This window comes from Corvus hawaiiensis, chromosome 5, assembly GCF_020740725.1.
Source record: "Corvus hawaiiensis isolate bCorHaw1 chromosome 5, bCorHaw1.pri.cur, whole genome shotgun sequence".
In the NCBI taxonomy this organism is placed as follows: Eukaryota; Metazoa; Chordata; class Aves; order Passeriformes; family Corvidae; genus Corvus; species Corvus hawaiiensis.
Window position 1 is genome coordinate 28953171 of NC_063217.1, and position 13839 is coordinate 28967009.

General features: G+C 38.9%; 1 protein-coding gene across 3 annotated transcripts in view; it reads left to right on the top strand.

Moving 5' to 3' along the window:
- Positions 1 to 13839, top strand: part of CRACD (capping protein inhibiting regulator of actin dynamics) — a 133582-nt gene that overhangs the window by 68603 nt on the left and 51140 nt on the right. For 2 of the 3 annotated variants that reach the window (XM_048303196.1, XM_048303198.1), the window contains exon 3: positions 8867 to 8938. The exons of the other annotated variant lie outside the window; for it this stretch is intronic. In XM_048303196.1, the coding sequence (XP_048159153.1) occupies positions 8914 to 8938 (25 nt within the window). In that variant the 5' untranslated portion in view covers positions 8867 to 8913. The remainder of the gene's footprint in view (positions 1 to 8866; positions 8939 to 13839) is intronic. 3 annotated transcript variants of the gene reach the window in all.

Genomic DNA, 13839 nt, shown 5'->3' on the forward strand with positions numbered 1-13839 from the left:
GCTTCCTCTACTACTTTTAGAACTGGCTCAATTAAAGGATTCCCTGTGGTTATATTTTTTTCATTGCTGCTCCCACATTATAGTTTCAAAGCTCAAATTTGCATCTTAAGGGTACTTAGGAATTCAGGTTTGTAGGATTAGGACAGGAAAAATTGACACAAATCCTGATTTGACTTTGCTAATGTGATATATGTGTTTATGATGTCCTGCCTTAGGCATCTGACAGTGGCTAAATAATCTTAGAAAAGTCAGGAAAAGACACTCACATGCTTAATTTTGATATGATTTAGTGCTTTCTTGAGCTGAAAACTCACTATAACCCTGGACTTTAGCAGCTGACTAGGATGGAGAGAAGTAAAGTTCTTCAGGAAATTCTAAACAGAAAAGAAACCCAAGTATTTATGAGAGCTAATTAGGAAATGTCACGTTAAATGCTGTTATGGCAGTGGTCTGACTATCTGGTCTGTATTCAAAGACTTAAAACTCCCTGTGACCTTCCTCCACTCCATCCTAATGAATCTCTCAGCTGAAATGCAGCTCAGAGACTTAGGCAGCTTTTAAAAAGCTTCTTGGAGATCTGTAATGTTGTGAACTGAGAGCAGACAGAGGTGTCTTCAAGACAAGGTCCTTCTTCAGCTCCATCATCTTTATCATTAGGTCAGAAGGGCAGCCAAACTCTCCTGTCATTATTGGATAATTTATCCCACCGCAGGATCCTACTGAGGTGACTGATTTTTGTTGATAAAACTCAGGCTAAAACAATATCATATAGTGCTAGTTTGTGTCTTACTCAGTTTCTGTATTGCATATATTGTTGTCTAATAGCGAGATTTCTTCCCAAAAGCAAAGTATGGTTCTGCGGATGAAGCAAGAGTATAAAAGATCTATAACTCATAGGCAAATTTCCCTAGAAAAGCTTTTCAAGGACTTCTAAACTGTTATTTTAATCTGACTATATTGTACAGAAGGACAAATGCTGTAATTATTAATGGCTGCAGTATTTCCAGATCTAGATGATACATTGTGACATTATAATGCTCCTACGTAACATAGGTAGTAAAAGTATATTTTATTGAGCCTACTAGTGTAGTTGTCTATTCTTCGGTGAAATTTAGAGTATGAAAAACATGGTAATATAATCTGAAAAAAATAATCTCTTGTAAATCCTTGTGCTTCTGCAGCATTCAGATAGCTAATACAGTGCTTATACTACAATACTGTTTAATACTATTAAGCTATCTAATATAGTCTTCATGTATGGTACTATTTGTCTATTGTGTTAAATAGGAATACTATTTATAATTTAAAATATCTGTTAAATAAATATATAATGTTATTAGTTTCCATTAGTGATCAGAGGAAGGAATGCAGACAGTAAGAAGAAAAACATGTCCTGTACAATGTGACTTTCTTATTACAGAATTCTGTGATTCCTTGGAGGTTTGATTACTGGTACTTTTTATGAAGCACAGCTATAATTTTCACATATTAAGTAAAAGTAATATTTCACATATTAAGTATTTAGACCTCTAAAGTAATGTAATGACTATTGTATCCTTAAAATGCTTCTACTGCATGGCTCCAAAACAGCCTAAAATGTAAGACACTTTCGTGCATGATTTAAAGATGAGAGAGAATTTACCTTGTGTTTGATTTCAAAATCTTAATGGTTATATAAATGTGTTGTGCTATATTTCTTGTTCCAGTAACATTTGAAAAAAACAAAAAACAAACCCAAACCAAAAACACCCACAAAAAAACATGGCTGCAGCTGAAAGCGAAGCTAACCAAATTGTTCAGTCTGAGCTACTGGGTACTGATGATTCAGGTACTGTTAAAATAAACTGGGTTTTTACTTGTAAAATAAAGAGACAGAACACATTTTTAGTTTATTTACAGAGGAAACATCTTCCTTCCTCATAAATTACTGCAAGGGATCTGCTTATGTATGAATCTGCTTACATCTGAAAAATGTAGATCTGACCAGACTGGTCTTGCAGTTCCTTCTCACTGCAAGTGGGTCAGCCAGTGTCTTATACAATCTGGAGCATATCTGAACACTTGGGATAGCAAGACCCAAGTGTTTTTGTAGGAATTGTAAGTTATGGGCATTTACAGCAGGGATTGATTTAGTGTTTTCTTCCTTACTTCCCTTTCTTCTTTTCTTTCCCATTATTTCAAGCTGTAGCAACGATCAGCTTCATTCTGGTATTTGAACGAGAGAGTCCTAGAAACTGTCTCCAAGAAGCAATATGGTATTCAGTTTATCTTGTCTTCCTCTTTTAAGTGTAGACTGTTAATTTAATTGTATTCCTGAGTACCTTGTTAGGGTGAATGTATCTGCACTTCATGTATGTGTCCAGTTGTTTAATATGCTCTGTTTAGAAACTTTTCCTGATACTGAATCTAAACTTTGTCTGGACACATTTTGTCATAGAAAACACTCAGAGACTCCTAGACAACCCTACTCATTTCATTCTTCTGCAGCCTCACTTCAAAAATTAGCGTTCAGTACTGAAAGACAAAACTACCTTTAAGGATTTAATATGCAATGTTTTCTATTCCCAAGCCCTACTCATTTGATTCTTCTGTAGCCTCACTTCAAGAATTGAAGTTTAGTACTGAAAGATAAAACTATCTTTAAGGATTTAATATGTAATCTTTTCTATTCCCAAACTTATTGGAATTCCTCTGCTAAGGTATAAAAAAGAAAGCTGCAATAAGGAGATCCCCAGTGATAGAAAGATAGGAAGGAATTACGGAAAACTAGATCATGAACAAAACAACTCTTTTGGATTTCAGTTCAGGAAATTGCATGAATCCTTCAGTTGGTGTCTTAGTTTCAGACCTTATTAGTGAAAATAATACCAACTATATATTTTACTTCTGCTGGAATGATTAAATAGGCTGCCCTCATGGATACTTGGACTTTTCCATTGGAACTGGCCCAGCAACTTAAGAGTTAACAGGCCTGATAATACAATTTTGAAAGAACTTTCACATGAAAATGACAGGTAACCCTCATCCTCAATAGCTTAATTACTTATAATTCATATTAAGTGCATAAGGGAAATTTATATAGCCTTTGTGATGTCTATATGAAGTTGTAAAGGGAAAAGCCTACAGTTCAGTCTGCTGAGGGACTGTAAGAATATGTATGACTGAAGAGATACTGAACTTTCTTACAGAAACCGTAATTCTAAAAAGCATGAAACATTTCCTAAGAAGACTGAAATGCCTCTTAATCTGTAAAGAAATCTGACCTGTGTTGAGAACTAGTTACAGAAGCAGAAGTTAACAGCACTTTCTTTGGCTTTAAAGATTTGTAATCTATATCAACTAACTAAAAGCTAGATGAACATGATCATCCCAGGTCATTCTACCAAAGATGTTTATCACATGAGTGCAACAGAAAAGACCTGGGCTACTCGCCTTCCTTAGGAGTGCTTGACTGTGTTGGAGTCAGCAGTCTGTATAAACAGTAGAAATTTGATAAAGACTTTTTGTTTCTACTAAAATAGATAGTTGAGTTAATTATGAAATAGGGCTGGTGATTTTTAGATGCTTCCACTAAATGTCAGTTTCTCCTTATGTTTTTAGGAAGCTTGGAAGAACTATGCCAATTTCTCCTTATGTTTTAAGAAGCTTGGAAGAACTAAGCAATGGTAGCTCGTAGAAGTTAAAATACTGCAGAAAGTTGTCCTCATAAAAGTCATCATGCATCTTAAACTGCCAGTTTTCTGCTAATTTCATGACCGTGACTTCAGAAATCCCAAAACCCACTAGGCAGTGATTTTAATCTTTATTTAGGATTCACATGCAGCTAATACTGTTTAAATTCCTGATGCCTCCTTATTTTCCTCCCCCCTCTCTTCCTTCTGTCAGGCCTTCATCCATTTGCCTTAGAGGCCCAGGATGAGTCAGTGATTCCAATCTGTATTTGCTCAGATACCAACTCCCTTTTAGGGATATCACTATCATGCTTCATCTCAGTAGGGTAGTCATGCTTTTTGAACAATTTTGACGTCTAGAACTTTCTTTTATTAGATATAGACTGCTGCACTCCTCTCTATATTAAAAAAACCCCATAGTCTCTGGGTTTGCTTTTTAAAAAATTCCAAAACACGAACAACCCAGCTCTTGGCTGCACAAATATTAGCAATCCGATGAATAGTCAAACTGCTTTAATCTCGAGTGGATCCCTCACTTTCTTGGTTGTTCGTTCATCTTTGGTCACTTGAACATGGGTCTCCATGCCTTCCTGCCTTCCACTGGTCCTCACCTCCTCTGCACAGCCAGGAAACCCTTAACACCACCACTGCCAGACCTTGTGGCTCTGAATTTTACCTTGTGTGACTTGACAGTTTGGAGGGAAGCTAATAGTATGTCTCTCCCTTGCTAAATAAAGAACAAACTGCAGATATCTGGAATAAGAAAGGGTGAAAACCCAAAACACCTGATGAGAAGGAGATCTGTCGTGCTGCCACCACAGCAACACCTGAGTGCTTGAGAAGGCACAAGATGCTTCTGAAGTACCCTAAATGCCACGATTGCTTGATGCTCTGGAGCTGCAACCACACGTGCCCAGATTAGGAGTGTCTCACTTGGAGGAGGCGGGGAGGGAGGGAACATTTTTCATCCTTCTTAATTCTCTTTTCATCTGTCAAGCCAGGAGAAACCTGGAAGGGGAATGCATGATGGTATTGTTTTGTGTTAATTATTTTGTAATTAGCCAAAGCACTGAAAATGCTTCTGTCTCTTTAAAATGGTGTGGTATTTTGTGCTGTGACTACTACCAAATGTGAAGTTATTTGAGTGAATGGAATAACTTCATGTGTGTTGAGGTGTGAGGTGACCTCATTATTCCTAAATCTGTTCCTCAATGTTTTGTAGCACTCCTTATTCAGCTCTGGTCTTTCAGCTGCTCAAGTGTTTTTATTTCTGCTCTGGTTGTGTAACAGATTTTTTTTGAAATGTCAGAATCATGGCAACATGAGTCAGTTAGTTGAACCAACCTGGCGGAAATTTAGCTGCTCATGGATAAGACAATAATAGAGCAATATTAAACAGCGTTTGTGGCTTAATAAGATAAGAAGCAATACTTACTTGGTTTTACTTTGATGGAAGGATGTTGATTAATGCAAGACATGCTTCATTCCAACTGAGACTTCTGGTAAAGACATTTAAAAAATTATCATTTTGCCTTTGCTTGCACAAAGTCAGCACTCCAAAGAAGAGTTGTGTTGAAAACCCTGGCAAATGGTATTCCCTGTCTGCCTTCAGAAGAGCGTGTCATGGGGAGCGCTAGTATGCACTCTGCAATCTGTGCTTGCTCCAGGGCAGAGATGCACGTCTCCAGGGAGATGCTGCTCCCTTCAACCCTTTATGTTTTCACTTTTGCTGAGACCTGTGCTGTTGGGACTGTTCATCTGGAAGTGGGGCACCTGTCCACTTTCAAGGAAACAAAAAAAGTATTTCTCAAAGCTCACTCAGTGGGCTTCAGGCAGCCTTGCTGGTCATACTTACTAGAGCTTGTTTGAAGAAGCAGATTAGATGACTACATTGCAAATGCCATATATTGACAGGTTTTTTTATGCCAACTTAAAAGTTTTGCCATTTGGACCTCCAGCATTTAAGGGACACATGAGAAACAAGATTCCAACTACGTTGTTTGAGAACTCTCTGTCACCTCCTGAGTAGTTCCTGTGGGACATGTTTCTCTAAATAATGCATTCCATCTTTTGTATCATTAACCACGCATCAGAAACTTCCTGGCTCCAGTGGTTTCTGCCTGGTTTCATTCTCTGCCACTCTCTCTTGGTTTCTTTTACTAGCTTCAATATTCTCTGCTGGCTGCATGTTGCTTTGGAGCACTTGAGTGAGTTGATGATCTGTGGGGTTTTTAACAAGCAGGTAGGTTTTCTGACCAAGTGTGCTTCCTGAGTTAAAGGTTAAGTGCCTATGCTGAATCTATGCTTGCATTAATAACCTCCTTATCCACAATTATATATAACAAGCTTTTAGAAGTCCCACTGCCTCCATTTCCTGTTGCATCAAATATAAGTCAAGATGAAATTTGTAGTAAACTAAGCTGGCAAGAGGAGGCAAAAATTTCAGTTTGGCATCGTGCATGGCATTGCTACCAATTCAGCAATGTAAATTATTTAATTGCAGTCTGCATAAGATGATGTAAAAGCAAAACACACTATGTACCTAAATTTTTTAGGGGATTTACATGAACTGGAGTTGTTAGGGGAAAAATGAAGACCTTTTAAATGTCTATTGCATTACACTTTTAAGCTATTAAAACCTATTTTCATGTAAGAAATTGAAGGAAAACACTTTTTGTCTTTAAACTTTGCATTAAGTTTTTGTCACTTCACCTTTTGATCCTCTCTCATTTAATGTTTTGATGTGTAACAAAAGCTTATGTTTCAATTTTCATCCCTGCTTAAACAGAGAAAGGCTGTGACACTGGTAGCAGGCAGTTTGGGTGTGACTGAGATAAAGCTGATACTAGGAAGTTATAGGGAGAGTGGTTTCTGCCTCTTCTGTACCAGATTGTCCACCACTTATCTTCATGCCTGTTGTCTGAGTGATGCTGCTCCTCTGCTGCTGTTACAGAAAGTCCTTTGATAGTCTGGTGTGACGATTAAACGCTACTAATTGTCCTCAGCCAGGAGGCTGTTTTGCCCATGCACCTCCAACTTCGACGCTAGATTAAGTAGTTCCTCTAAGAGAGGTACCTCTCAACACCTATGCTTTTCAGTATTGTAATATTCATCTGTTGGTCTCCAAGGTAAACCTTAGTCATGGGATTTGAAGTGCAAAGGACCTGAATAGCTACAGAATGTGCTCAGGGTGGTGACCACACCTGAGTCCAGAGAGTGTTTGCTCAGGTACCTGTGTAGCCTTTCTGATGGTCCCGAGCCCTGTTGTAAGTTCTCATGGTCTTAATTAATCCTGGCTTGCTGACTATTTGTAGGGATGCTAGATCCAGTGTTGTGCTGTGGGAAGAAGTCTTGAGGGGGGCTGGGTGAAGTGATTTATTTGCTGCAGAGAATATTGGCCTGTCAGCTGTTGGATTGAAGAAAGTAGCCCTTATAAATGGGTCAAAAAGCCATGCATTTTGTCAGACCAAAGCTATTTAATCTTTCGATTTTTCTTTTTTTTTTTTAAGCTCTTTTAATTAATAAATTGGGTGAAAGTCATTCTCTTGGTTCCCGAGAATGTTTCATTAGTGAAATAAAATGTGTCCCTAAAGAAAGAAGTTGCTAAAGTCATTATTACACATAAATCTTGATATAGCTACCAGAACAAATCTGTATTAGATACCTCAGAGGAGAAAGCAACGGAGGGATATTACTCTCAAGCTCTTTATTTTATCTTCTCTCATTTCCAGTTTGATCCCATTTGTCTGTATTTATGGGAATTATTCTGTATGTCTGTATTTCCAGTGCTTAGAAAAAAAGGGACTGATAAGAAGCCTGGGATTCTTCAATGTTTCTCCACATACACTGTTTTTAATTGACACAGAGGGAGATTTGGGAAATTGGATACTATTAAATGCACTATGTGCAATAGATTAATTAAAATTCTTCACTGCTAAAGGCTTTATCTTACTTCAAGAGTCTCTGCAATTTATATGAAAATGCCAAGGACCTCTGTTGAAATTAGAAGATAACCATAACCTTTGGTTTCACATTGAGAAAGCACAATCTTTGTCTAGATCTTAAATTTTGTGAGAAACACCTTTGGTTTTTTTGGTGTAAACACCTTTGGAATGTGAAGGCCTAAGCTTAGCAACGTGTTGCTGGTCTTTGGGTAAAACTTGTAAGACATGATTTTGAACAAACACCAGGGAAGAATTGAAAAGGCATCACTAAAACATCAATTTCCTGTAGAGGATTTTACTGCATGATAAGCTACCTGGTTCCCAGGAGATTTGAAAATTAGATCTCCCATTTCTCTGCTGAACTACAGACCTGGGAGCCTAGCTTTACTGGGTATATTTTCCCTTAAATCCTGGTTGCTAAGATCTCTTTGTGGAAGACTGGCACGTCTGCAATAGGAGCTACTGCGGCCATGGGAAATTTTATCCAGAGCACAGAGAAGTACTGTAGTAGGATTTGGCTCAGCCAGTGTTGACTGAGAACTGCATAATGAAGCCCTTTTATATTCAAATATTTAATATATTTATATTCAAAACTTTATTGCTTTCTAAGAGGAATTTGCATCATTGTTGCTTCTTTCATGATGAATAATGTAGACTGCTTAATGCTTGTCTCCCTTCCATGGTACTATAGGATGCTTCAGGAAATACTAGTGTCTAGCATAAATTTTCTTGGAAAATGCAGCCTCCATGTGTCATGGTAGTTATTGCCATTAAACTATTCTTGTAAAGATAAAACCATGGACAATATGATATCAGGATTTTTCTTACTTTTTAAAAAACCACTGCTGTTATTCATAGCACCTATAAAGGGTTGCCTAGTATTCCCGGTATCCCTTATTGTCCTTGTGGGAAAGGTAAGGCTATTTTTGGCTTTGTGGTTGGGGAAGACTGAGAAAAAAGCAGTTGTATAAACTAATGTAACAAATGAAATATCAGCTGGGAGGTCTTACCTATCAATCTGAAATCACCTTGGCTGTTGCTAGTTAAAACCTCCCTTAGCATTTTCCACAGGGAAAGTGCTAAATTAGAACAAAGTGCTGAAATACATTCCCAGATTAATTTGTAAAGCTGTTCTTACAAGCTTCCTATCACGTTACAATATGCCCTTCAGAGTTCTCTTTAAAATCACAACAAAAAAAGCCAAAAAAGTTCTTCTCTTTGGTGATTTCATGGCTTCTGTTTCTTCCTCAGAGAAGATCAAGTCTGAAGTTTCTCTGACTTCGTCTGAAATTGTAGGCATGATCAATTTGTTTAAGAAACCTTGTAAGTACTTGACTGATGGAGCACATGATGTCCTGTCATTCAAAAGCTCACTGTTAAGTTTTTGTGGCTTAGTCTGGAACACTTTCAGCGGGGAGCTGGCTGAGGGGGGAATGTGCTGTGCTTCTTGTTTTTAAGTAGGAGCTGCTGCTAATGTATGTGCTGCTTTTGTCCATTTTTATGGCAGTTAGAACAAACAGCGTATGTGTGAAGCACAGTCAAATTCAAACCAAAGAGGTTATTCTGGTTAATGGTTTTGCAGGTAATTCCCTGAGGCATCACTTGGGGGTTTCTGCTCCACTGTGGGAAACTGTACTCCTCCATTTGTGTTACATCAGATGCTGTGCTTTACCATACCTTTTGAAATGCTCCTTTTGACTGATGAAAGTTTAGAATTTATGATTTAAATTTTGAAGTAAATAGAAAAATACATGCTTTTTTTAGGGTCATCAGGATTATTTTTCAAAGTTGTCAAAAAGTTTGTTATTTTAAATCTTACTACTGTAGTTTTAATTTTGATAGGTTTTCCTATGTCAATTCTCAAATATCTTTCAGTTGCACTGATACTAACTTAACATAATTTCATTTTTATTTCTTGCATTGGATCTACATGGATTCTTTGACAAATTCAGAATTTATTTCGGTTAAATGTGAATGGACTGAAGCAGTGTTAAGTTTGTACTTATGTGTAAATAGCAAGCATGCTGTCAAGCAATGGTGTTGGATTCATGTGGTGGTGTCCTGTTCACCTCTTTGTTGGGCGGGGGGAGAGCTGGGGGGGGGAGTTTGGGGACGAGGGCCATCCAAAGTGTTTATAACAAACAAGACTTGCTTTCACTGCGAGATGATGGTTAACATTGTAATGTGACTAAAGCTTTAGTCTGTTTTCAGATTTCCCCATTACATGTCTATTCCAGTTCAGAAGCAAATGGTGTCTCTGTTTCCACTGGATTGCATGATGTTCTGCATGAGCTTGCGGTACTGAGAAGATACTATGAGGGGAAAAATCCTCACTTGATTCCCCAAGTGCCCTACAGAGCAAGGCACGAAGCCCCCCTGTCACTGACAGTCAGGTCAAATGCTCTCCCAGGGAAAGAAAGGAGAAAGAAAGAAATGGAAAAAAAGCCTTTACTTCTCAACAAGTTATTTAATCAGCTCTAATTATGGATTTAAAAGATGGAATTAGTAAGAAGACTTACTTTGCATGTACTATTGAGGAATTCATGTAGGAAGAAGAGACACAAGTGTTTGAAATACCTGGCTAGCTTTCTGTTGTCATCTGTTAATAATTCACATGGCTCTTTCATTTGTATTTTGTTGAGAAAAAGAGAGTAGGCTTGACACAAAGAAGCTCTTAACTTCCTTTGTAAAGGAGTGGGAGTACAGCATGTCCATTCAGTGCAAAGAAAAGAACTTACTTTTGTGAAGTTTTCAGACTTTTTTAGTTTTCTTTTTGTAGGCAGCTTCACCAGTGGACTGTGGGAAGGAAGCTCTGTTTCTCATGAGGCTTTTACACTTGTGTTAGTTATTATTAATTAAGCCGTAACTGAGCTGCAAATTCCAGGCCCAGACTTTCCCAGAATTTGGTGCCTGCTTTTGTTGGGAACCATTTGCTCTACAATTGCCACCATTTAAAATGGTGCATTGCTGTCTTGCCTTATACTGGGTTTGTGGTGGATCTCTGTATAGTACTGCCATGAAGGCTTAAAAAGCCCTGGCAGACAGTTGTAGGGGATGAGTCTGATTCAGTGTCACTGTGACATTTCTCTGAAAGTTGCTGTTCTGGGAAACCTTTGCCTATAACCACTGCCTTGTGTAATTGAAAAAGAGTTAGCTAAATTATGTATGGTTTCTCTGGGGGTACTTGTGTTTCATGGATGGGATTAAAAGCAGAAAGGTAATGAATAGCTACAGTTTTCCAGTCTTCCAGCTGAAGTGAGTGATGACAATTCTGCACACTTTGGTGGTCTTGTTCACAGAACTTTCTTCCATGCTAGGGCTTTATTTTGTCTTTGCTCTAAGTACCTTTTCTATCCTAGTATGTGCAATAGTTTATGAACTCAATCCCCCTCAACAAACTTACCCTGGGTAAAGAGAAAATTCTGAAAATATTATGCAATTAAAATCTTGTTGATAATATCTTACTTGGGATGTTTTTTTGTTTCTGTTTCCCTAAGAAGGATACATTTTACAAAGAGGTAAGTATGACTTACCTTGCTTCTGCATAAGTATTAGCAGAAATCTAAAAGATGAGAATGTGCACACAGCTGATTTATATATCCACAAGCTCTCTACTTAGGATATTAATGCTTTCTATACATGGAACATGAAGTTTAATAGCTCATGGGTGGAGACAGATGCTAATTGTCTTGCCTGGTCATTTGTAGTGAAGGCATTCATTACTTTTGTCTTTTAAGATTTCTTTTAGAAGAGTTGGAATGCATGGCCTGCCTGCCTGTCCCCATGGGTCAGGACTGAATTGCAAATTACTCCTCTGCTGCTTGAGCAGACCGGCTGCTGTTGGAAATGTGACACTCAGCTACATGGAATTCTTGTCTGTACCAACCTCGCCATGTCTGCATTCATTTTTCCTAAATTACTAAACAACTTACACTTAATGAGTTGCAACTAATTAGTGCCTCTTGCTTTGCTATACCTATAAAATTATACTCCCCATAAAATGCTTCATCAACTAATTAGACATCTCAACCCAGTTGACTTTTGTACTCTTGTTTACTGGTTTCTTACTAGATAGTGAGGTTAAAATCTTGTTGTCTTACTCCAAAGATGCAATCTCTTCATGTTCTTCTCCCATGACAGACTACATTTAATTCTTATTCTGGAATGCTGTTTCCCTAAATGCGGTGTCCTCTTTAGCCTGTAGAGCAGAGTGCCAGTCCCATTTCACAACACAGCCTAAAGCAGGGATGACCAGCTGCTCTGGGGCTACACTTGTCCCAGCTGATGACTCGGGTGCTGGAGGATAATAAGAGGCTGACACTGCAGAGGGTGCTTGGGGTATCCTGAAGAACAGGTACAAACAAACCTTACCAGTCTGATGGCATGGTCCAGGAGGGCAGGGCAGGGAGACGCAGCTGTTCACAGTGAGGTCAGGTCCTCAACACTTACAGGCTATGGCACAGAGCCCACTCCAGCAGAGGAGACTAAAGTCCTGGTTTGGCAAGGCTGCCTTGGAGGCTGTGCCCTTGCCCATCAACACCTTGAGGGGCTTACATCTTGTTTTTCCCTGCTGTGGATCTTGGAACAAAACCTATTTTCATTAAAAGGAACAAAGCAAAGTAAGCCCCCTTCCTCCTTCAGTTTGGGCTGATTTGGGTAGAGGCCAAATAATGCTGGTGATATCTCTGCATGTATTCCCCAGGACAGAGGTCTTCAGAGCTGCTAGTTGGGATCCTGCTGTGCCATAAGCACTGTGTTTCCAACATGGCTGCAAAGGGTGATGTCTTTCAGAGTTTGTTTCCTGGGGGCTCTGAGGACTTTTCCAAGGGCAGTTTTGTGGCAGAGAGCTTAAGTAAAAATTTGCTGTTACAAGGAAGCAACACAGAATGCTAAACCTTCTGATCCTTCCTGGGACCTTGCAGATATTTTAACAGCCCTCCTTTCTTCTTTCTTTCTTGGTCCTGACTAATTTCAAATCCTTTGGTTAAGGGGCTTTTGGCCTCCTTTACAATGATGTGCAGTGCATGTGGTGTCCATGCAGCAGAGGACTGCCTTAAGTGCTGCCAGGCTGAAACACTGGCCAGCTGTCAAGGCGTGCAGCTGGCTCTCAGTTGCATGGATGTACACATCCCCAGGGCACCTTGAAGAGGAGCAGATACAGGTAGGTAGCCTGTTTAAGCTTCTATCCCTTCCACTTTGTTCTGAATGTTTTATTTGAAGAAAACTGGTGAAAACACTTCCCTCTGCTTTTAGAAGAACTCAGTAAAAATATTAGAGTGTTTGTAAAAGCCATTCAAGTAGCTGTTTACTACAAAGTAGTGGGGGCTGTAGCTGGGTGGGGGTGGGTCTCTTCTCCCGGGCAACCAGTGACAGAACAAGAGGACACAGTCTTAAGCTGCACCAGGGGAGGTTTAAGCTGGACATTAGGAAGAAGTTCTTCACAGAAGGGTTGATTGGGCACTGGAATGGGCTGCCCAGGGAGATGGTGGAATCACCATCCCTGTAGGTGTTAAGGAAAAGACTGAATGTGTCACTTAGTTCCACGGTCTAGTTGATAAGGTGGTGTTAGGTCATAGGCTGGACTTGATGATCTCAAAGCTCCTTTCCAACCTAAATGGTTCTTGCTGCTCTCTTATTTTCTCTTGTTTGATTAAGTGGCTGTCCAGATACTATCTGGATTGCCTTACCATTAGTGAAGCTTTAGGACACAATGTGGGTGATGCCCTTACAGGAATCTGTTTACCAAACCCAAGTACAGATATTTTAACAATTTTTGTCACATGTTTGACTGTGATTTCCAAAGTGGCACCTTACAAGTAAGTAGCAGCTGCCCTCCTGTTAATGAATATTGATATATATATAACACCAGGTATGCATTCTTCCAGAAGTTTTTTTTTCCAGATTCATCAGTGATCTGCAATATGTAAGTACATGGTAAGTTTCATGTATATGTGAATGTCTGCACTCATTTTAATTCAGCATTTGTTGGAACATCAATAAACCAGTGATTTCTCAGGTGATGCAGCAGATTAGTTGTCATTAGCTAATTTTCAGTTTACAGTCTGAAACACTTAAACTCAAACCTGTCTGTGCGAGTTCATCAGCCAGAGAGCAGATATGTGTAGTATTAACTGTGACTAAACCAGAACAAATTGCATTTGTTCAGAGTAATGTCTTCTGCAAACACATTATGCACAACCCATATCCTGTGATATGTGTCATCT